We start from the raw sequence: 24,544 nt of genomic DNA on the forward strand, positions 1-24,544 counted from the left end.
GTGTCACGTACCAGTCTTAACGTCGGCTAAAGCCGGACTTCAGACTTTCTGTGGCGTTCGCTTCATTCCCCTTCACTGATCAATGAAAACTAATAGTAGTGGCATTTTCGGTGAAAATAGAATCGCGTTTCTCTAACATTTTCTTTTTTTGCTATAGATTTAGGCAGAACATTTCGTAGTTTTCTTTTCCAACGCATCAGTTCTAAATTTGGAGAACACTCAAACTTCAGCTTCAAACACTCCTTCGATACCAACATAATACAGACACAATTTGAAAGCATTACTCTAAGTATGGTGTTCTTCTCGTTTCCCTCAACAGTTATCACAGAATGATGTTTTAGCACAAAATGATGTGAACGACATTATTCTTCCGATAAAGATAGCGTTCCGCGTCAGATCACGTAAACTGTTGGCTACTATACAAGCAGCCGGTTTCATTCATGTTTCCACTGAGAGCTAACGTATGAACTGAAGAACCACGCACTACTTGAAACACTTCGAATGTCGTAATCAAACACAGTAGAATCGCTAATTCTCCGACCGAAGACAAAAAGACGCGGATCGGCACTGTTTCCTTTTTTTCATAACACACCTCAGTTTCATCTTTATTATGAAATCTGTATTTGAATAGATTCCTGTGTGCGAGTTCCATCGATGGGATGTAATTAGAACTCTTAAAACCCACCACTAAAATCGTTTCTGAAAAAAATTACCTGCAGCTATGTACACATTAGCAAGTCCGGGTCCAAGATAATTGCGCCCAAATGATATATGAACTCTCACGTGAACATATTTCTTGAAAACTAACATGATAGTTACGTATTCGTAATCTGTTGCAGGTACGAATAAGTTTCGAGGGATTCACAAAAGATGGGGCAATTAGCACTAAATCGCATCGGACCGTCTTGTATTTACATTTGAATTAAGGCGTGATTATTTTCCTCTAAAAATCAATATGCCACTTTGCTGGAGTGTAACCAACATAGTTTCTTTGTACTCTAACCATGTCAACCTTTGTGCCAACAAAACTTAATTTGCGAGAAGCGCTGCTTTTTTGTTTTAATTTGAAGAAAAGTGCAGCTAATGGATATGGATTGCTTTGAAGCATATGGGGACCACGCTCCAATGAGAACATGTAAATACTGGGTTCGGCGTTTTGAAAGTGTCGATTTTGACACCAGCGACAAAGATTGCGAGGGAATGTCAGCAAAGTTTGAAGACGCTGATTTGGAGGCATTATCGGACAAAGATTCAAGGCAAACTCAAGAGGAGCTCGCTGAAACCTTGAGAGTGACTCAGCAAGGGGTTTCAAACGTCTCAAGGCCATAGGTATGATGCAAAAACAAGGAAGTTGGGTTTCGTATGAACTCAAGCCAAGAGACGTCAGACGCCGTTCCATCACGTGCGAACAACTGCCCTGAAAACAAAGGATTTTCTGCATCGAGTCATGACGGGGGAAAAAAGTGAGCCACCATGATAACCGAAAGCGCAGAAAATCGTGCGGTAATCTCGGCCATACATCAACTTCAACGACCAAATTAAATATTCATGGTAAGAAGCTAATGTAGTGCATCTGGTAGGATCAGCTCGGATCGATCTACTACGAACTCCTCTAGCGTAACGAAACCATCACTAGGGAACGCTATCAACAACAATTGATGCAACAGAGCAGAATTAAAGCCCAAACGTCCCCAATATACCAAAAGACATAACAAAGTGATACTTCGACACGACAACGTTCGACCACATTTTGCAAAAATCGTCAAGGAAACTTTGGAGGCGCTTCAACGGGATGCTCTTCTTCACCCACCATATTCATAGGACACTGCTTCTTCCGACTACCACTTATCCCGTTTGATGACCATGAACATGGCCGAGCTGCAATTCACTTTTTATGAGAGAGCCAATATTGGGTTCACTCTTGAGTCGCCTCAAAAGACGAAGAGTTTTTTTTTTAACGCGGAATCCGTAAGCTGCATGAAAGATCTAGAAAATTCGTTGCTAACAATGGTTTTTTTTCGAAAAACAATGTATTAATTTCCATGAATAAAGCTTCAAAGGTACAATAAAAGTCCTCAAGACTTATTTGTACCTTAATACATACTATTTCAAACAATTTGATATCTCTTACAGCTTTAATCTATGAGAGATATCAAAAGTCTCATAGATTCATAACTATGTAGATGTTGAAAAATTGATTAAAGTAACATGTTTCAACTCCAGAAACGATCATCGACATTAGTAGCTTGATGGTTATTTTCTTACAAAACTTGCAAGAAAACCATTTGCTGTAGGATGACCTTGTGTCTTGATTTTCTAGCTCAACGGGGTTTTCTTGTTTTTTTTTTGCAGCTAAAGTTACAACTTCGGTATTTTTGGCAGTTCGTAAATCGCTAACTAATTAGGTTTGCCATCTGTCGGCACAACGCCAACAGAGAACAGCCTTTGCCCTGTGAATTGTTCCGATTTTTTCTCTGATGTCTAATATGTCTCAGTTGCGGTCATTTGAATCTGTAAAGATGAAAACAAAAAGTTCATTTTTCTGCGATTTGTCGGAAACTTTTTGAAATATTAAGTAGAGATATTTTTCAGGAGGAAGACATCAGGCACAGGAAGACATTGAATTGTGTTGATTTCAAAAAATTTTGTATCGTTCAAATTTTCATCACAAAGCCTTCAGCCTCTATGGAAGGTTATTGTCATCTAGGCACGATGACCCACCAGATACCTTAGTCCAGAGCTACGGCTGTGTTAGCGCTGGCGACAATTTTACATTCGAAAAGAATAAAATAACTACAGAGAAGAATGTTACATCTGCTTGCAGAGCGAACCTCTATTTTCTCTTCGCGTACCACCTGTATTGCTCCCTGTTGATCCCTTTATCCCAAGAAATATCTATCCCAATCCTCATAAACAATTTCAGCCCATATATCTCTATATTTGGAAGCTTAGAATTTTATTATATGTTACTTAGCAACGGTCCTAATGCGCTTATCCAGAAATCTTCAATTGTTTGTCTGAAATTTATTCCTACATCAAAAACGAAGATGCAGTGTAGTCAGCAAATTTAGCCTTCTGAATTTCCTGCACGATGGAAAACCTAGTTTGTGAGCAAGACTTAATTTCTTTAACGCGCTGTTCGAAACCTACTATTGAACGGCTCACGTGCCAACTTCACCGACATGCACATTCTACTAGAAGCGTTTTTTCTGGATCTCAACGCATTTGTTTCAGAGAATATTTGCTCTAGGCACGCTGTCATATATCAGAAATAAAATCGAAACAAAAAAAAAACATTACAACGATCGCGGAAGTAGCTTAATGTGGTTTATCGTACATTCATGAATATCGTGGAGCCCATGACTCATTTTACTTCGCCTTGTTATCCAAAGTGGCTTATTCTCATGGGTTATGGGTTCTTCGTAAACATTTCTGAACTGATCACCAGCTTCACATCGTCGAGACGCGACCAAGGCAATACTGTTGCCAAAAAAGAGTTATTTAGAAGTTAGGTTAAAACTGCTGCTCGAACGCATTCTACGCACACGGTAATGAATTTTCTTCTGAAGCTGTCCGACACGTAGTACTTAGGAGCTGTCGACAGATTCCTCGGTCGAGTAGAAGCACTAATTAGGAGGGTTGGGCTTTCCATTATCCTAGCATAGATTAGCCCTCAAAAAGTCATTTAATCGCCGGTGAAAAGATGGATTTATGGAATAAAACCAAACAATTAACTTGTCATTACCAGATGTACTCTCAGATCTCGAAAATGCTGTAGAAACAAATTGAAAATATTCACTTTTTTCCAGTTCCTCGTGACCATCATGTAAAGCCTTGTGCCAATACAAATTCTCTTCAAAACGGGCTTTACCTTACTTTTCACGTTTTGTGTTAGATTCTATTTCGACGGAGGCCTTATTGTCGTCACTCGGCGCTTTTAACTGCGTGATGAGCTCACCAACGTATTCAAGCATGAGCTCCGCCTTCTCCTATGTGCTGTTATCCGATGGCGAGCGCTACTCCACCCGCTAACGCTCCGCAACAGGTATGTGAATACATCTTGGAACAGTGTGTTATCAGTCCTCCCGAGAGGAATGCAGCTTCATTTGAGAGCACCTCGCAAAATCTTCTTGTGTTGCGTTAAAATTCTGTTTGAATCTGATCAGAGTCACCTCGTAAGAAGTTTCCCAGCTTCGCTTTTCCAGAGCGAAAGAGAGCAGATCGAAAAAATCATTCAAATTTCCTCCCCTTGTTGTCAGTGAAATTCAAATGTGGACTGTAGTATTTGGATAACCTCCGTTGAAGAATGAGCACATTCCTTCTTAGCAAACACAACTTATGGCTGCGTATGGACATGCACAACCAAAGTACCAAAGCAAATTGAGATGAGGAATTGGACTACGGTGTAGTGGTAAAAATCTCAAACCCCGAACGCAGTCCGTGATGAGGTGTCATTGCTCTTTGTTACTAAGTAACCAGACTTTTTCACCCCGTTGTCAGAAGAATATGATTGCCATAGCGTAGCTCTTATTTCACTCTCTCTTATCCGACGATAAGTCAAATAATACTTTCGCTCTTCCTCTCTCTTTCCCTCTAAAAAACACTTGTCACGCGAAAGTCCCTAGTGATCTCAGATTAGCAAATTTGCTGCGCTCGCGGTCCAAGTAAACAAATATTTAGTTTTCAAGTGCTAAAACTATCCTACCGCCATCAAGGTAAAAGAACGTAAGCAGCGTTGAATTTGTAGTCATATTTATAGTATTAAGTTTTGTTAGTAACATTAATACTACACGTGTGTGCTGCTACGTACGGGAAATCTCCAAAAAAAAAATGTCATTTCAACACTTCTACGTTATAAGGGGCAGTTGTTCTTGAAGAGTTGTACTACTGAACTGCACACACCTGTTTTTGGTATTATTGTGAATCCCAGGCATTCAAAACAGGAAGCGGCACTACTTGTTAGCATTCTCGTAGCTTAAAATTGGCATAAACATGCGTGATGGAGAAAAACAAGGGATCAAAAAGAGCGATGCGAGAGTGATGGGGAGCGTAAGACTCGGAGCTCATCTCATAACGACATCGAATTGGGTTTAAGGGATTCTATATCAAAGAAGAAGCGTGAGAATTCGGTCTTTTTCTTGTGTACATTGACAATGGGCGGAGGAGGCTTTCGGTGATCTTCGATTCATCATGAAATTTGAGAGCTGTCAGCCATTTCTAAGGGGTCCACAAACAACAGGGTTTGAACCATACGAGCTGAATGAAAGTAGGAAATTCTCGCTCTACAGTTCATATATCACATTTAAATTCGCTTATATTAATTCACTTTCTCATGCTCTGAAGAACAAATGGGAATTTAATGGGTAGAATAAGCGGAATAAGACTGAAGCTTGAGTATTTACATTTGCATTTGGTTTCAAGTGCTAATTCTGACGATTCCTACCGTCTACAGCTCGTGTTCTCTGTGCAGTGCAGCGCCGCCTGATAATTACACACGTACTATCGACAAACGAGCTGCCATCATCAACTTAGCAGATGGGCAAGAAGCATGCAATTGCGCCGCGAGAAAATTAAAACTGGCTGAGAGGGCATTTCCCGGTGCACTGCCTGTTTTGAAGCACATCACTGACGAGATTATGATGATTTTCATAGGAACACTAGACAATATTTTGAGAGAAATTAGTGAACGTAATGAAATGAGTTCATAATTTGTTAGCGCCAACCTCTCCACTTCTTGGCGGAGAAAATCCTGTGACTTCTGTGTTGTGCTGAACACTGTCTACAATGTCCCTGTCCACCCAAGAGAAGAGCGCCAATTGAGTGTTTACGTATTTTGAGGTAGTGTGTATAGGCTCATCTACGCGACAGCGCCATGCATAGATTCCAACCAGGAAATTCCTGCCCTCTGTGCACTGATTCACCGAATCGAATCATAAAAATTATACACCAGCGGATCGCTTTTCTCTTCAAGCGAATTTCCGAGAAGCTTCACTGGAAACCTACTAGAAAAGTGGGAGAAAATTGTAGAAAATGAAGAGGGAATTTCTTCTGTTTTAATTCTGGAGAATAAACAAAGTATAGGGTACCACATTATTTATGAGAGGATACGATACATAGTAGTGGATGCTGCACGACAAACAGCGGTGGGAAGTTTATTAGATTCGCTCTTTTCATATAAAAGCGTTACGCATTCCAGGAAGAAGTCGATATTAACCTCAACGATCCTCAGGTTGGCGAAGCTGCAAAAAAGATTCAGAACGTATTCAGGTATGCACTCATGTAATTCAAAAGTGCAGTTTCTCTTTCTTTCTAGCATGGTTTGCGCTGGTTGCAAAGAACTAAATCTTGAGATGACGAACGCGTTGAAAAAATTAAAAATTGAAAAACATAAGAGATAACAATAAAATCAAAAATATGAAGATGATAAATATGATGATGAAGATGAATAATAAATACGATAAAAAAAAGATGGTGAATAAGCATAAATATAAAATCGAACCCTTTCTCTGAAAGAAATTTTAACAGCGTGGAATACTCCAGAAACGTGACGACTGAAAACTACAGTTGTATGCATTTGAATGGTAGAACAAGAGCGAAAAACAATGGGAGTCTTCCCCACTTTATGGGTCATCCTTCTATGAGAAATGGCGGGTGTACGTTAGAACTGAACCTGATATTGCAGTGCAGTCGGACAGAAACGACTAGCACAACTGCGCAAGCGGTTTCGCTCGAAGCACAGTGGGACCCTCGCACAGCTCTGCAGCCAACTGGAGCCAGGGGAGGTCCTACCGCGAGCGCAACCGATTATACGATTGCGCCAGGCTTCAAGTCGTTTTGTCGCGACTATACACATAGCAGAACCATGATAAACCATATCAACTAATCTCATAACCATGTCACCTCCTGGATCTGTACGGGAACCGTAAAACAAATTAGTTTTGCTGACATATCCTACTGCAGTATAGAAGAACAGTAGTGTGACCGTAAGTGCTTCTTTCTGATTATTCATCCGCAAATTAGCACATACATCTAGAGGTAGCATATCATGAAATTTCCGATGTTTGGGTCTTTTCTGGACAATATGGAGTGTAAATTATGAGGATGAGCCTGGCGGCGATCAATTGGCGCTAATCGCGGTGTGAGAGGTGCCTTCTGGATGCTTTCTCTGCAACCAGTTTTGACTCCCACCTTGAAAGCTGCATTCTTTTTTATTCAGTAAACCATAGTTTTTTTAAAGACAGCATACGACGAGTCTGTGAGGGAATTTGCGGGAAAAGCTAGAGGTGAGGTTGTAAATTGCGGGATCTCGGGCGATTCAGCTCATCTCTCCCGATTCGCCGTAAAAATGGGGTGGTAACCCCGCTTTAGTTCTAACGAGGTACGTTAGAACGCCATGTACACGTTGCGGTCTCCTCAGCAGCCTATTCATAGGTTTTACTTGAATTGGCTGGCGGGAGACCCACTAATCTTCGACCGCTCGCCTGCGCATGTGGCGTGTGCGCAGGGGTGACGCATCCGCAAGCGTTGCAACTGAACGCCATTTTTACCACGATTAGTAGCGAGGAGCGTAGCAAGCAGTAGCTCCGTTCCTCAACCTGCCACCCGCTTTCCACACTTTCGCTGTGGGTTCCCCACTACGTCAAATTCGTGGTGTGCTGCAATTAAGCGGGCTCCTGCGATTCTTCGAGAATTTCTCATCCGAGAATCATGTTCTGCGCAACAGAATCAAAGTTACGAAAGATGTGAGGAGTTAAAGGCATCACTCCACGAATCTGAGGTGGTACGGATTTCAGGTGGAGTATTCGTATACGGGATGAGAGACTATGGAGAGGGGGGTGATTCCGTCCATTTCTTCCTAACTACCGTAAAAAACGGTCCGGAAGATACGGCTTCATGCGTTTTGGCGCACCATTTTGTACAAGAGGTTCGATTGGAGCGCGCCAGTGTTGTGCGGCGCCGCATCTTCCGAGCCGTTTTTTACGGCAATTAGCAAGAAATGGACGGAATCATCCCCCTCCGTAGTCTCCCAACCCGTATACGAATACTCCACCTGAAATCTACACCACCTCAGATTCGTGGGATGATGCCTTTAATCGTTCAATTTTTGGTCTCTTTATCAGTTTGGTTGGTTCTTTATCAGTAACATACGAGCTGCGCCGAAGACATCTTTAATTACTCAACAGGAGAAGCTCCTCATTACGAGCGAAAATGGAGTGTACGTCCCTACATTTTACACAAGTGATGGCAGTGCTAGCAACAGCTCTCCAAGAATTGGGGTGAATCCCATGGGGAGTATCACACTTCCATTCTCTCAATTTGAAGTCACAGAGTATTGCCTGCATTCTTCTGAAGCTTGACACAAACAACTCAGAAATGTCTCTGCAGAAAGGAAAAACACGCATTTCTTGAGCTCAAAAGCTCTTCTTGAAATGTAGCTTAGATAAAATTAATATAATGTAAATAATAATGAATGGAAGTAATGAATGGATGATTGGGTTATTTTCACGGAATGTGCTACTTCATGACGAAATTTGATCACTGCATTGATTAAAGGGCCCAAGATATTGCATTGCAAAGAGAGAAAAACTTTTGGAGGGTATAGGATACTCATAGCGAAATCAAGGATTTTGAATTTGCGGGAGGACTGCTGCTAGCTACGTTTCTTTTCTAATTTCAATCCTCGAAAATATTTGCCTAGTTCTTTATGTGGATACTTTAGAGTCCTGGTTGCAGGAAAACAGCAAGTAAATTTGAAGCTCTTACCTGTCCTTAACAATTCCATAAAATTCAACATTATGTAGTTTAGATTTTCAACAGACTGATATTACTGCTCTACGTTTCCAACTTTCTGCAGTTTCTTCAGAAGAAATGGATTAATCCGAAAACAAGTGCAGAGAACAGCAAAAAAAAATGCAAAGCGACAAAAACACTGTTACTGTACCTTCAAGACGAAGAAACACAAGGTGAAAACCAAGACTGTTTTCCTATGAAATAATGATAAGCAAAACTCACTTCCTCTCCCATGAAATCCTTTCTGGCCCATTTACCAGCCTTCATAGAGGCGTCGGCTTGAGGTACGTGCCTGGTGAGGCTCAGGATGAGGATGCAAGTGAGTTCGGCTGCTGATCGTGAGTTGGCTTCTTAAGAAGTCACAGAGATATTCTCCGCCAAAAACCATAGAAGTATATTCTCCGCCAAAAACTATGAAAATATGTAAGTGCTTAGGAAATGCGCCTGCCATTTTCGAAAACAGAACTAACAAATGGTCTCAATTTGAGTATATTCCCCGCACATTCACCCCGTGTTAAAGGCATTACCCCACGAATCTGAGGTGGTGCAGATTTCAGGTGGGTCATGTCTATACGGGGTAGTAGATTATAAAGAGGAGGGTGATTCCGTCCATTTCTTCATAATTGCCGTAAAAAACGGCCCGTTAGATACGGCTTCAGGAGTTCTGGCGCACTATTTTCTACAAGGAGTTCGACTGGAGCGCGCCAGCCTTGTGCGGCGCCGCATCTTCTGGGTCGTTTTTTACGGCAATTAGGAAGAAATGGACGGAATCACCTTTCTCTTCACAATCTGCGACTCCGTGTGGACATAACCCACCTGAAACCCGCACCACCCCAGATTCGTGGAGTGATGCCTTTAAAGGGATGAAATCTTGTTTAAAGCCAAAGAAATCTCTGTTTTGAATTCCCACAAAACTTTCTAAATTCAAGTGATTTGTTCACTTAAATCTTGCTTTACCTCATGTGTGTATATTCTACCGCGGCTCTTGTGTGGTTTGGACACCTGGAGGTTATTCTTATCAACGAGAGTGGATGAATCCTCAGCTGAATATCCTTCTCCCATAATTCGATAACAAAAAAGGTCCGCCATCTAGTTCAAAAGAAATTTTAAAATTTTCGACGAAATTTTCATTGTTTAATTTCTTCTCCGCTGTAATAGGACTGGCAAACCGAATGGCAAATATCGCTGCAAAAATGCAAAGCATCACCTGCTAATCTAGGGAACTGGGGCATCTGTTACCTCGACGAGGCAACATTTTGCACTAACAGGGTTGATAAAATGAAAGCTCGTTAAGCGAGTTAGAGGTGAAATTTTTCTTCAGTAGGAGCAAATGATAAAAATCGCTTCACTCTCCTTCACTTTATCATTCATTCCAGTGTAAATAGTTCCATCGTTGGATATACTGAGGCTTCTAATCCCTGGATTTGGTGGATTAGCTCACCTTCACAAACAACGTCCTGGGTTCTACCTTCCAGTGGGAGGTGGCGAATATTGAAAATTTTCGCAGGCGCTGTAAACCGTTATCAATCGTCACCATTTGTTTACCTAGTCTTTGGAACAAAGGACACACTCTCTTCTGCTCTGCGGTCCCTGTATGTGAATAATTTAGGAACATGTCATAATGTAATTATTTTCGAACGATATTTTTACCCCTCTATCCACAAAAATTCAAATTTCGCTCTGGCTTGAATAGGTAGAGCATACACATGGAATCTCGAAATGACTAGGTTGAGTACAGCACCACTTTTTTATTTAAAAAATGATAATAGATATTTGTAAGGACGCGTGTAGTCGGTAAGAGGTCCATCGTAGCCACACGGTCGATGATTCGAATCCGCCCTAGTACTCACTAAGCCTTTCATCCCTCCGGAGTCGATAAATTGGTACCAGACCCGTCTGGGAGGATAAAAACAGTGACTTGACACATCGGCTAACCTCCGCAAGTTACTGTGCAGGTAGGTCATACGTTCGTGAACTTCAAACGATTCCTAATTGAAGTGCTTGGTGGCGCATCCCAGGCGGATTGATTAACGCCAGAGGCTTTATCTTTTATCCTAATATTTGTAAAAAAATATAAAATAAAAAAATAAAATTGTATAAAACAAGGACTTTCGCACATGATAGTTTTATACCTGGTGGGGAGGATTTCTTTACCGATGCACAACATTGTCTTGTTCTTGAATGACGTTATCTCTCTATCAAGCTCAATTTTGAGTTCGCCCAGCAGCACGCGAAGCATTTTGCGTCTTAAATATCAGTTCAAAGAACACTTGAAGTTCGAATGTGCTCTTTCTTCTTCCGTAGTTGCTGGCATAATTAATATTCATAGAGCATTGATATAACATTGGTTTAGTTGCAGTAGGGTTAAAACAACATGAAGAACGGTGCTGTTGCGTGAGCGGCTGCGCTCGGAGCGGTACTGTGGAGCGTAACGGTTAGGATCGAGGCAGGATCTTTGCTAGAACGATTTGTGGTGATGGTTCCACCTCGATCCCAACCGCTCTTCCTCCATCGCGCCACTTCGAGCAAAGCCGCTCTCGTAACTGAACCGTGCTTCATGTCGTTTTCACTTCACTACATGCATTTTTTTCAGAAACAGGAAACAAGACAAGAAATCAGCTCCAGCTCACGGCAGTGAATCGACAGTCGATGCCAAAGGATGAATAGTGTGCGTGGAATGGAAATGTGAACGCCGTTATCGCATGTTAGCTATTCTCTATGTAAATAACTCTTAGAAACATACAAATAAACATAATGTAATATGAATGTATGACTGTGGTTATAGCGAGAAATGAATGTACTCACGAATAAACAGAGTAGTTTTTTGTTAGGTGAATGGCTTTCCTCTCTCAGTATCATTTACACTTCCGTCCACATAAGTGATAAGTGTGACACGTCCTCACATTCTTCATGGCCCTCGTTAGTTTTAAGAAGAGCTTCATCCATGACTTCGGAAACTGAGCTACTAGTCTGTCAGAATCCGTGATATCTGTACCGCGACGAATGTGCTCACCAAGCCCTTCACCGCTCAGGGATCGAAAAATTGGTACCAGTCCTCTCCTGGAGGACAAAACCACTGAATTGACACGTCGATTAGCCCCCGCAAGTCATTGTATAGACCAGTTGCACGTTCACGAACCTCAGACGATTCTGAATTGAAGTGAACGTGGACGGAGTCCCAAGCGGATTCATTAACGCCAGACACTTTATCCTTTATTTGCGTTGTAGGACGCTCACTTAACTCCGCCTACAACTTAGCCATTAGCCCTCAACGACACTCTCGCAGTAATGCGCGAACAGTTGGAAATCGGTCTCCCGTACGCAACCGCCCGCACTATGATGAACCAAAATGTATCGATCAGTCTTCTGACTACAGCGACTTTTTACGGATATGAAGTAGTGTTTCACATGTTTTCTTATTTGGCCAGTTAAGTTTTAGTGGAACTTTATTTGTGGGCTGACGTTTCGACATCATCACTTTATCAGAGGTCTTTCCGACTACCGGAACTGAAGAACCCCCTCATTCTCACGGATTGTCACCAGAGTTGAATGAATCTCTTCATACCTTAGCAGGCCCTAAAGTGAATGCACGCATACAAACACACTACACAAATTGCCCATCTTATACTCAAAAAAACTACGAGTTTTATTTTGCTGCATGGGTTGTCGAGCAAATAAGAGGACCTAGCGAGGTGCGTTGAGGACCATTTCATAGAAGAAGGTCTGCCTTACAAAATAGTCATGTCTCTACTTCCTGCGACCTCTTAGTTTTTTCCTTGGTATTTAGATGGGAATAAATCTGGAATTTTTCGACTTTTTTAAAAAGATTTTTCCCATGTTGAGTGAAGCAGACGGTTCGGAAAGGAGGAATTTAGCAAATGCTTTTCCTTAGCCCCTCTATCCGAATATATGGGTGATTTTCTAAAATGCTACCTCGTTTTTCTGGAGCAGGAAACCTTACTAAAATCCCAATTTTTTTCCTCGTGCACCGAAAATGTATGATCTCGAACAAAGCCTAATAACTCGAAATAACTTATTGCGAAGGAAAACACCTTCCAGCAGAGCATCTTCGTAGCCAAGGATTTTCTCTATCAGAAGCTGCATCAAGCGATTTCCAGTGCTTCTTCGTTTTTCGAAATTTTTGATGAAAAAAAACAGGGAAAATGCCATTTTCCCACCTTTGTCCCATCTAAATTCCAGAAAAAACTAAGAGGTTGCAAAAAACAGCGGTATAACTGTTTTGTTTTGAAGAGGCAACCTTCTCCTACAGAAAGCCGCTCAAAAAAAAATTACTCTCGGTTTTATCATCACAAAGTTATTTGCGATCGTTCAGACGTAACAATGTAGGCAGAATCTGAGTTTTTAGTCATTAAATTTCATTAAAAATTAAAACCACCTTCAAACTGCTGAAAACTTTCTATACGTGGACTCTCCTTCTTTCCGGAGATGACTCCAAGTTTCTATCTCTCTCACAAAAACTTGCCTCAGTGGGCGTCGAACCTGCTTGTCCAATTGTTACATTGCCAAAACAAAATGATGATTTTTCTGTCGTTCCTATTTGTGCTTCAATTAGTATTAAAGATAACTGATTAAAAAGAATAATTGGCTAATTTTCGATGTTGGTTCTCCGAAACACACGACATTCTTAATAAATTGAATTGGCAGCAACTTTGGGAGGATGAGTCGCATTCGAGAGGGTCCCATCACCACACTTGACTCTGTTGATATTTTGCATTTCTAACAAACTTTGCCGTTCCGTAACTTCGCGGCGAAACTTGCAATTCCACAGAACGGAGGCGAAAGGTTCAAGATCTTAAAGAATCTCAAAAACTTCGCCGCTTTGTTATTGCAAAAGGAAATAGTGTTCGATTATGTTCGATTATGCTCCTCGCATGAGAATGTATTACAATAATGGGACCCATTAGATAAAATCAGCTTACTTTGTTGTGTGCGAAATTTAATGACATCACGCCGGTGGCTGCGCCTGTGTTTCGCATTTGCAAACATTCATCCCACACAATTTGTTACATTCTTTATTTGAATCCGTAAGAATAATATAACATGATGAATCCCGATGATGTGATGATGTGCTTCATTACCTCTATAGAACTTGTTTTGCGTTGAGCTGAAAAGATCAAGTCCGGATAGTGGAAACAGATCAACAACAATACACATTGAAGGGGAACGAACCACTCCCAACACCTTTCCGTTGTTGAGTTGCACAATGTTTTCGGCAATTTCAGTGGCCACTCTTAGTTGAGCGTCGATAGTTGACGCCCCCAAATGAGGAGTGCAGATCGCTTTCGGGTGCTCAACCAGGAGACGGCATTTTGGAGGCTCCTGGAGAAAAAGACTCAGAAGCCCTACCATGCCTGCGAAGAATGGGCATTGAAATTTTTCCACAGCGTCTCACAGAAGGGAAAGGAAAAGTTATAATTTCGAAAAAGCATGGCTATTTCCTTCGTGAAATTCATGCGCTCTCAAGAGACCGTATCTTCTCGTGTACATCGACTTTCTAGCTTCTTTTTTCGCTATATTCACTAAAATTTATTAGTGTTTGCTTTTCAAAACCGAAGCAGTTTAACGGAAAACAGTGCCATCATTCAAAGCTATAATAAGGGTTTCTTCTTGTAACTAAATTTGGCCAACCGTTTTCAATAGTTAAAAATTAACTAATCTCTTGCTTTCACTGGTATGAACAAGACCATTATACAAACAAAAACTGGTTGCACCAGTAACCCCTTCGTTGTTGGTTGTTACGCGATATAACATATGCAATCCGCAATCTCTGTGATTGTGTTGTGCGCAAGAGCAGCAGCTTGTGCTGCTCATTTGAATCATATCAGTTCGAATACGGACGTTCGACAGAATTGCTTGCGTTCTGTCGCGTAATAAGTTTACATCGCAGAAAACAGCAGTGCAACCAAGGCTATTTTTCACACTTTTTCTGGATTACTAAACGGACCTGAGTGTGGTCACGCATAGGCCAGCACGCGTTCGAAAACCTCAACGATTACGAATTCCAGTAAAACGCGTTGGCGCATCCCAAGTGGATTGATACGCCAGTGACTTTATCCTTTTATACTTACTCAAGGTGTACTCCTTATCTACTCTAGAAAATAAGATTTAATTCGTATACAACAAAAACACGAAATATTTCTCCTTTTTCTTGTTTACACAATTGACATTATGAGGAGCACAAGTGATCTTAGGAAGTAAATAGGATTTGCTAAAAACCCTGTTTGTTCACCGTACTTGCACAAAGATTAGAGCGGAGAAAAAGATGTCCAACAGCAGTTCATGTAGCATTGAATTGTTATGCAGAAAGCAAATAAGAAGCAGTCAAAAGCAACTAAAAGAGTTCAAAGAACTTCAAGCTCGAATCTTGAGTTCTCAACAGTGGCAAGAACGCGTTTGTCACGTATATTGCAAGTGTCGCAGCGAGAACGCGAAACACCTACAAATCCAGAGATCAAATGGATCAGAGGCACCAAGCTGATCAGTTTGCACGAATAAGGAACTCCTTTCACTACTGCAACAGATGGAAAAGATGCGAATGGAATGGAAGTGGATCTTATTACTCGGTGTGATCGCCGCAGGAGTAAAGAGCTGCTTCGAGTAATTTCGGAATTGATCCAGTTTGAGATTTCTTAAGATTTAAGAATCTCTCATTTCATGTCTCAAACGAACGGAAAGGGTCGCTTCGTCGGACAAGATGTCCGGTCAGTCTTGACCAGACATCTTGTCCGACGATCGTGTCAGTCCCAGATCCATCTATTTCATGGATTTTTTAAGGCGTGCTTTGCGTTTGCTGAGGTACTTACAAACTAAGAAAACCAACTAAGGTTTCGAACCTTATGCACTACTGGAGGGAACACGAAGAGTGGAGAATTTCCCTGGCCATCCCCATTAAAAGTAACGTATCACAAAATTGACGTGGTACGGAAACCCCAGAGGAAACGCAATGTTTGGGTAGTAGATTACGGAAACTAGTGTGGCTGCGCCCATCCTCTCCTAATCTTTTCAAAAATGACTTCGAAGATGATGCTCTTTCCCACGAAATCAGTTGCCAAACGCCACCTTTGTGCACGCGCCGCGCTCTCTTCCCTTGTCCACGAGCGAGCGGTCGAAGACCGATGAGGTTGTTTCTAGGACGACTAGGAGGAGTTGAGCGGGGCCACGCAGGTTTCCGTAATCTAAGAAGCAAACTTTCCGGTTTCCTTAGGGTTTCCGTGCCACGTCAATTTCGTGGTCACCCCGCCCTTAAAGGCATCACCCCACGAATCTGAGGTGGTGCAGATTTCAGGTGGAGTATTCGTATACAGGATGGAAGACTACGGAGAGGGGGGTGGTTCAGTCCATTTCTTCCTGATTGCCGTAAAAAACGACCCGGAAGATACGGCTTCATTCGTTTTGGCGCACCATTTTGTACAAGAGGTTCGATTGGAGCGCGCCAGTCTTGTGCGGCGCCGCATCTTCCGGGCCGTTTTTTACGGCAATTAGCAAGAAATGGACTGAACCACCCCCCTCTCCGTAGTCTCCCGTCCCGTATACGAATACTCCACCTGAAATCTGCACCACCTCAGATTCGTGGGGTGATGCCTTTAAGTGAAATGTAATGACCTGCTCAATTACAAAACAAGTGATAAAAAAAAGGTCGAGAGTCTCTCCAAGTAAACAATAGAAACACTTACTTCTGCAAAAACGTCGAGGGCTGCTCCACCTGCCTGCCCCGAGTTAAGGGCATCCACTAGGTCCTGCTCATTAACTATTCCACCACGAGCTACATTAATAATTTTCACTCCTTTCTTGCACTTGTTAAGTGCTGCAATAAATGATCAAATGATTTCCCACAGCATTGACGTCAGAGGAAAGTTCACTCACTTTCAGCGTTGATGAGATTCTCTGTCTCTGGAATAAGAGGAACATGAACAGTAATGAAATCAGCTTGAGGCCAAATTTCCTCCAGACTCAATAATTCTATATTTTTCGCTGCCGCTTGCTGAAAGCAAAAGAGAAACTCCGTTACTCCAGGGCACCTGAAAACAGCATAAAGAAAACCAACCTCTTTGGTGAGCAGCGGATCGTAGCCAACAACTCGCATCCCAAAAGCTCGAAGGCGCGTAGCGACTTCACTTCCAATCCTACCTAATCCCAGAATTGCGAGAGTGCGCCCGAATATCTAGATGGATAAGCTTGCAGACAAATTTCTTACGTAAACGCTGTTTTTTACCACTTATAAAGATTGGACTTAAAACTAGAATGACGAGCAACTTCTGCTTCGCCTTTGTTGTATGCTTATGCTACGTGCTCAGTAGATGATGAATGGAAGAACTATAACATCGAATCAACATATTTCTGGGCACAAATGCAGGATAATGTTACACAATGATGCTTCGATGAACAACACTTAGCTTACTGTAACATCATTTTTACAGTACCTTCAAGACGAAGAAACACAAGGTGAAAACCAAGACTGTTTTCCTATGAAATAATGATAAGCAAAACTCACTTCCTCTCCCATGAAATCCTTTCTCGCCCATTTACCAGCCTTCATAGAGGCGTCGGCTTGAGGTACGTGCCTGGTGAGGCTCAGGATGAGGATGCAAGTGAGTTCGGCTGCTGATCGTGAGTTGGCTTCTTAAGAAGTCACAGAGATATTCTCCGCCAAAAACCATAGAAGTATATTCTCCGCCAAAAACTATGAAAATATGTAAGTGCTTCGGAAATGCGCCTGCCATTTTCGAAAACAGAACTAATAAATGGTCTCAATTTGAGTATATTCCCCGCACATTCGTCCCGTGTTAATGCTAAATGTTCTCACCGCCGATGTGCAGTCTGCGACGAAATTATTAGGTCGGCCTGACGCGTTAACTCTTCGGCGAAGGCGGGCACTGACACTGTCCACCCGCGGATCGATGACGCGGGAATCGATAGGACAATGATGCCGAGAAACTCCATGGGGCCCTACTTTCTCGTTTTTTTTTAGTGTTTTTTTTCACTCTTTCATATGCAACAGTGTATGACTGGGATAACGTCATTGCTGTAGTCGTAGCAAAATAGTTTTCTTCATTAGCTTCGACATAATCGTTCTATCGACCAAACAGGGGCAGAAGAGAGAACGGTATTAACTAGTGCCTGCATCAGCCAATGACGAAGCGTGTCATACGAACTCCCATACGGAAAATCAGCACTAACGAGGAGTGTTCATGACGAGAACTCTGTTCGCCGTTGCTGCTTCGACATCGATGTTGTCTACACCCGTGCCAGCTCTACCGATAAGTTTAAGACGACCTGCGGCACCAGCTCCAATCAGCTCACTTGTGATCTGAAAATTCTGTAGTTAAAGAAGTATTCGAGGAAAAATCATGGAATAAAACTTAGAAATGCTACGAAATAAGTCGAACCACAAAAATTATCCGCTAACACAACCCGTGACTTTTTTTTCATCCTTAAACTTTAATCGCTACAAGGAGGTGAGCATTAATGACTTTATTAGTTAAAATATGAATCACAAAAATTAAATTTATTTCTCCCAACGAGGAAAATGTTCATTTGCTCCAATGCCACCTTAAATGTGGCATTTTGAATTTGATAAACGTTTTGAAGGAATTTCGATCATGTGCATGGTATTCGGAAGATTCAAGAGTGCAACAAGTTGTTTATTTCAGTTGACTTACTTTGCGTGGTTCAACAGCAAAAAGAAAAGCGAAAAGTTGAAAATAGAGTAAATAATGAAAATATCGCATTCTTCAGTTCAGATAAATAGATTTCCTCTTTTAGGAGGAGTCATTCCAGTCGTAGTCATCTTCAAACAACCACAAGCGATCGAAAGCCTTGATAGAACTCCTGCTTTCCCACCTCTATGTAGTGCAAATAATACGTTGGAGATGTTGCGCAGGTTCATGAAAGAATTACTGAAAATTAGAGGGAAGATGTATTGCCAAGTGCAAACAGAGATGCTGCCTGCTCTTCCACCTTCGTGAAGTAAACGATTAAATCAACACACCTTGGTAGCACTTCGGACGATCACAGCATCATGGTCCGCCAAGGACACCTTCAGCTCATCCTTCGACTGCCTAGTTTTCACTGTTACCTGAAACAGGAGATCTTATAGTACGTTTCACTTTCTTAGTTTTCTTTCCGGTGGATGAATGAATTGTGGATTTTGCACTTTTCCAAGTACTTTTCTTTTCTTTTTCACTTTTCCAGTTTCCAAGTTCCAGTTTCTAGTACATTCAAAGGCGTAGCATCCTCTCCTTAACTTTTGGTTAAAGGCATCACCCCACGAATCTGAGGTGGTACGGATTTCAGGTTGAGTTTTCGTATACGGGAGCGTAGATTAAGGAGAGGGGGTGATTCCGTCCACTTCTTCCTAATTGCCGTAAAAAAACGGCCAGGAAGATACGGCTTCGAGCTTTCCGGCGTACTATTTTCTACAACGAGTCCGATTGGAGCGCGCCAGCCGTGTGCACACGCCACATCATCCGGGGCCATTTCTTACGCCAATTAACAAGAAATGGACGGAATCACCCCCCTCTCCTTAATCTACGATCCCGTACGCAAATACTCCACCTGAAATCCGTACCACCTCAGATTCGTGGGGTGATGCCCCTAAGTAATTACTTGAGTTGGAGAAACTTCTGGTTCGATCCGCATTTTCAACCAAATCCTACAGTACAAGATACATCACCAAGACACCATCATATGCGTTTTTTTTTTTGCTCTCGGTTTGTAAAATATACTCGACCTTAGAGGGTTGAGGGACAAGGAAATGATGACGGATAGGGTGCGAATGAGCTTATCGACTTGATGGTGGGTCGCAGTACCATAGACGAGGTAATCAATTTATAAGTGAATAAATGTCCATCTCACAACGAAGAGATTAATGAACTGGGGAAGGGATAAAATACTTGAACTGTTACACAACCTAAGCAAACGCCTACCGCTAACACATTAATGGTCAAGCTTTTTTTCAATTTTTATGCATACGGGACTGTTATGTGTTTAGTGTTTTTCCTCCTTTTCCTTCTTACCGTATACTATAATAAAACCAAAACGACACGAAGCTTGCTGCACTCGCGTAAGCGGCTGCGCTCGAAACGATGATTTCAAGCGTAGCGGTTAGGATCGAACGGGAACTCTTGCTATTTCCACTCAACACCGTAGTTCGCGGTTTCACGGTTCATGACTCCATCAATCCCAACCGCTAGCTTCATCGCGCAACTTGCGCGACTGCACACGCAGCCGCAGTTTCACATCGCTTTGACCCGACTTTAGAATATGAATAATACTACGTACTTATAGTAGCATCAAAACGACATAAAGTACGGTGCAGTTGTGTAAGCGGTTGCGTTCGAACAGGTGCAGTGGAGCGTAGCGGTTACGATCAGTGAGGTCCTCCTCCACCACTGCTCATTGCTGTAGTTCGCGATGGTCCCGCCTCGAGTCCAACCGCTATCTCCACCACACCGCTTCGAGCGCAACTGCTTGCGTAACACACGTTCATGTCGTTTTGACCCGACTATAGTTACGTAATGTCCCGTGCGCCCAAATTCACACCACCCACATGTGGTTCGTCACAGTCCCAGGATTGACGGATGTGTCCAACGGCGCAAACACGATGCCTTTGGGTAGGGTGGGGGAGTGGGAGGGAGTGTGTGACATGTATGTTGAGTTTTGTACGTTGAACATAAGAAGAGCATCCGTTGTGGCGGACGCGTCCCGTTCACACTTTTGAACACATTCAGCGCCGACAATACAGATAATTTAGTTTTATCAAGGAACAGAACTGCATAATGTTGTTCTATAGAAGTAAACAGATTGTAAATGAGCAGAAAAAACTGAGGACGCGGAAAGAGAATGAAAGAGTAGAGCTGAGAACTGATCTACAGCAGTTACGTATTTCAATCTTTTGCATATCTGATGAGTGTTTGAAAAACATTTAACGCCTCACTTCGATCCCGTTAGAATGTAGTAAGTCAACGCATTCCTTCTCGATATCGTCTGCAATCAGGACCTTCCCGATCTTCATAGTCTGGAATTCTTGCACAATATTTTCGAAAAAATGCACTAGAGGGCACTAAAAAAGTGGAATCAAAAACTAGGGAAGATTTTTATCAAGAAAGTGATTGTCAGGTAGTAGTAGGCACCACTTGCAGCACTTGTCCAAAACAATACACTGGATATTTCTTTAAAAATTTGTAGATTAGAACGGAAACGACACCTAGTGAGAACTTTACAAATGGGCCGCGAAATTTTACACAAACATTGGAACAAAATCAGGAACTTTATATATACTCTAGTAAGATACCGCTAGATTAATGCGAATGTGGAAAAAAAAACGACGCATGACCGCTAATCTACGTAGTAATAAATCAAAGAACCTGTAGAAGATGTGGAAAAATCTCAGAGGATAGGAGGGGAAACGGCACAAAAATGAGGATCAAAACTAGCTCGAAAATCATCCGCCTTGGGTGATATAACAAACTAAGCGGGCACGTGTGAGCGCAATGGTAAGAGCTCGGCACTGTGTGTGTGCGCTGGCGATGGTTCGACACCGTCGGAGTGCAACTAACCCTTTCATCTATGCGTCGATTAATCTGTGCATATTTGCGTAGATTGTAACACTGAACTGATACAATGTTTGTACCCTCAGGTTGTTCTATAAGCCGCATACACTTGTTAACTTCTACTGAACTGAAACTTAAGAACTGTCACGTCCCAAAGGGACTGATCAACGCCCAACAGTTTATCACTTATCTTTTATTCAAAAAAAGTAGGTTACCTGCATGAAGAATCAGAGAGAATTCAATATTATGTTTAATGGGAACTTACCACTACATTAATCAGTTAGTCTACAAAACACCGGTGCTGGATTTGATAGCAAACAACCGAGTAAAGGTTATCTCAGCAGCAGAGGTGTCCGGAAGGAAAAAAAGTAACGAAAACGGTAATGGATGATACGTGAGCATCCTCATGTTACTGTCCTATTGACTCAGAATGGAGAGGTCAGGCAACAGGAATGTGCAGCGGAGGTTATATCAAGACTGAGTAATCGCAAGAGATATGAATAGTTCAAGGTCATGTCTTCCTCTGAAAGAGTTCGGCTTTCTTATCTAGAAGTGGAAAGTACTGGAACATGTTGATATTCCAAATTAAAAAAAAACCAACTAACACCCTTTGCAACGGCGTTGAGAACAAATGGAATGGGAAAAAAGACATTTAATAGTTAAATAAGATAAAGGGAAACCTGAAACATCAACATTTTTGTGACGGTAATGTCAACCCAATAATCCTTGTTATTGTCAATATCATCTATTTTGATTTTTAATCTGCTTATTGATGTTTATGGCCTCGAGTTCGCATACTTGCTCTAGAAATTATAAGCAAACCAGTCTGAACGTCCGGCTAAAGCCGGACTTCAGACTTTCTGTGGAGTTTGCTTCGCTCGCCTTCACTGATTAACGAAAATTAATATTAGTGCCGTTTTCTACGAAATTGGGCTTGTGCATCTCCAACAATCTTTCTTCCTTTTTTATATTATAACTAAGGGCGAAAAATTTCATAGACATCTTCCTAAACGCGTCGGTTCTACATTTCGAAAACATTCGAACTTCAGCTTCAAACACTTCTTTTCAATATATTATAGACAAAATTTAAAAGTATCACACGAAATATGAGTTTTCCTCCTGTTTTCTATAAACAATTATCAAAGAATGATGTGTTGGCATAAAATGACGTGAAAGACATCATTCTACTGATAAAGATAACGTTCCACGGCAGATCAGATAAACATCTTGCTACTATTTAAGCACCCGTTTGCATGCGTGTTTCCACTTTCTGAGAGCGGCATGCTACCAACTTGAGGCGAACGAAGAAGGAAATGGACACGCGGAGGAGTCATATAGGGTGTAAAACAAAAAGCCCAGTGGCCTCGGCTATCAAATGGCTGCAACCATCTATCTTTTGCGTCACTATTTCGACGCCAGTGGACCCTTCTCACCCCCTTCTATAGGTGTCTGGTGCCGGCGCACCAATCGGGCGCCACTGGACCCTTCGCACCCCCTTCTATAGGTATCTGGCGCTGAGGCACCAATCTGGCGCCAGTGGACCCGTCGCACACCCTTCCATAGGTATCTGGCACCGGCGCACCAATCCGACACCGCAGGACCCGTTGCAACCCATCTTATAGCTAACTGACCATAGCGCACAAATCCGACTCCGGGTGGACCCGTCGCACCCCCTTTTTCGAATTTCTTGACACACAAACAAACACCCACACAGAAACACACACACACGGACTAAGCTCGTTATTATATACCAGTCTGAATGTCCGGCTAAAGCCGGACTTCAGACTTTCGCTGGTTTTAGCTTCGCTCCCCTCCACTGATCAATGAAAGTTGATAGTAGTGGTGTTTTCTGTAAAATCTGATTTGCGTTTCTATAACAACACTTTCCTTCTCTTCTTTATATTATAAATTGCGAATTAAAGATTACGGAGTTTTCCTACCAAATGCGTCAATTCTACATTTGGAGAATATTCTACCATCAGCTACAAACACTCCTTTGATGCCAGAATAATATAGATGCAATTTGAAAGCATTACTCGAAGTATGGATATTCCTCCTGATTTCCCCCAATAGTTATCACAGAATGATGTTTTAACATAAAATGACGTGAAAGACATCTTAATACTGATAAAGATAACGTTTCACGTCAGATCACATAAACATCCTGCTACTATTTAAGCAGCCGTTTTCATGAGCGTTTCACTTTCTGAGAACGGCATGCTACCAACTTGAGACGAACGAAGAAAGAAATAGATACGCGGAGGAGTCATGAAGGTGAAAAGCAACGCACGCAATGGCCACGGCTATGAAACGGCTTTAACCATTTATCTTTTGCGACATGCACGCGAAGTTATTGCGCACCATTTCGATTCCGCGGGACCCGTCTCACCCCACCTTATACCTATCTGGCGCCGGCGCACCAACGACGCCGTGGGACCCGTCGCACCCTCTTCTATAGGAATCTGACACCGGTGGACCCGTCGCACCCTCTTCTATAGGAATCTGACGCCCATGGATCCGTCACACACCCTTCTATAGGTACCTGGCGCCGGCTCGTCAATCTGACGCCGGTGGACCCGTCGCACACCCTTCTATAGGTGTCTGGTGCCGGCTCGCCAATCTGACGCCGGTGGACCCGTCGCACCCCATATTATGGCTATGTGGCGCCGGTGGACCCGTCGCACCCCTTTTATAGGGGTCTGGCACCGGTGGACCCGTCGCACCCCATATTATGGCTATCTGGCGCCGGTGGACCCGCCGCACCCCTTCTATAGGTATCTGGCGCCGGTGAACCCGCCGCACCCCTTCTATAGGTGTCTGGCGCCGGTGGACCCGTCGCACCCCCTTTTTCGAATTTCGTGACACACAGACACACACACACACACACACACACACACACACACACACACACACACACACACACACACACACACACACACACACACACACACACACACACACACACACACACACACACACACACACACACACACACACACACACACACACACACACACACACACACACACACACACACACACACACACACACACACACGGACTAAGCTCGTTATTATATATCATGATCATGATCATGATAGCAGCTAATCAATTCTGCATACTTTTTCTTTCTTCCTCAAATGGGGCATCTTTAGGTGTATTTAAGTTAATTTACGTAGTTGA

General features: G+C 42.4%; 3 protein-coding genes across 3 annotated transcripts; 2 read left to right on the plus strand and 1 right to left on the minus strand.

The window, feature by feature from the left end:
- Positions 1-1,083: 1,083 nt before the first annotated feature.
- RB195_018161 (uncharacterized protein) lies at positions 1,084-1,329 on the plus strand (the record flags this gene model as incomplete). Its single annotated transcript, XM_013447986.2, has 1 exon — positions 1,084-1,329. The coding sequence occupies one exon, from the start codon at positions 1,084-1,086 to the stop codon at positions 1,327-1,329; it is 246 nt and encodes an 81-aa protein (XP_013303440.2).
- A 2,677-nt stretch (positions 1,330-4,006) lies between these two features.
- Positions 4,007-11,453, plus strand: RB195_018162 (uncharacterized protein; the record flags this gene model as incomplete). The annotated part of the gene is made up of 4 exons (XM_064185480.1): positions 4,007-4,045; positions 6,066-6,143; positions 6,197-6,267; positions 11,384-11,453. 4 exons carry the CDS (start codon positions 4,007-4,009, stop codon positions 11,451-11,453), a joined length of 258 nt encoding a protein of 85 aa, XP_064041361.1.
- Positions 11,454-13,891: 2,438 nt separating this feature from the next.
- Positions 13,892-20,824, minus strand: RB195_018163 (uncharacterized protein; the record flags this gene model as incomplete). Its single annotated transcript, XM_013447984.2, has 9 exons — positions 13,892-13,915; positions 13,981-14,130; positions 16,485-16,615; positions 16,675-16,792; positions 16,856-16,972; positions 17,303-17,430; positions 17,989-18,118; positions 18,800-18,886; positions 20,747-20,824. The coding sequence occupies 9 exons, from the start codon at positions 20,822-20,824 to the stop codon at positions 13,892-13,894; spliced, it is 963 nt and encodes a 320-aa protein (XP_013303438.2).
- Positions 20,825-24,544: the final 3,720 nt, after the last annotated feature.

The sequence above is a fragment of the Necator americanus genome, chromosome II (genome assembly GCF_031761385.1).
Source record: "Necator americanus strain Aroian chromosome II, whole genome shotgun sequence".
NCBI lineage: Eukaryota > Metazoa > Nematoda > Chromadorea > Rhabditida > Ancylostomatidae > Necator > Necator americanus.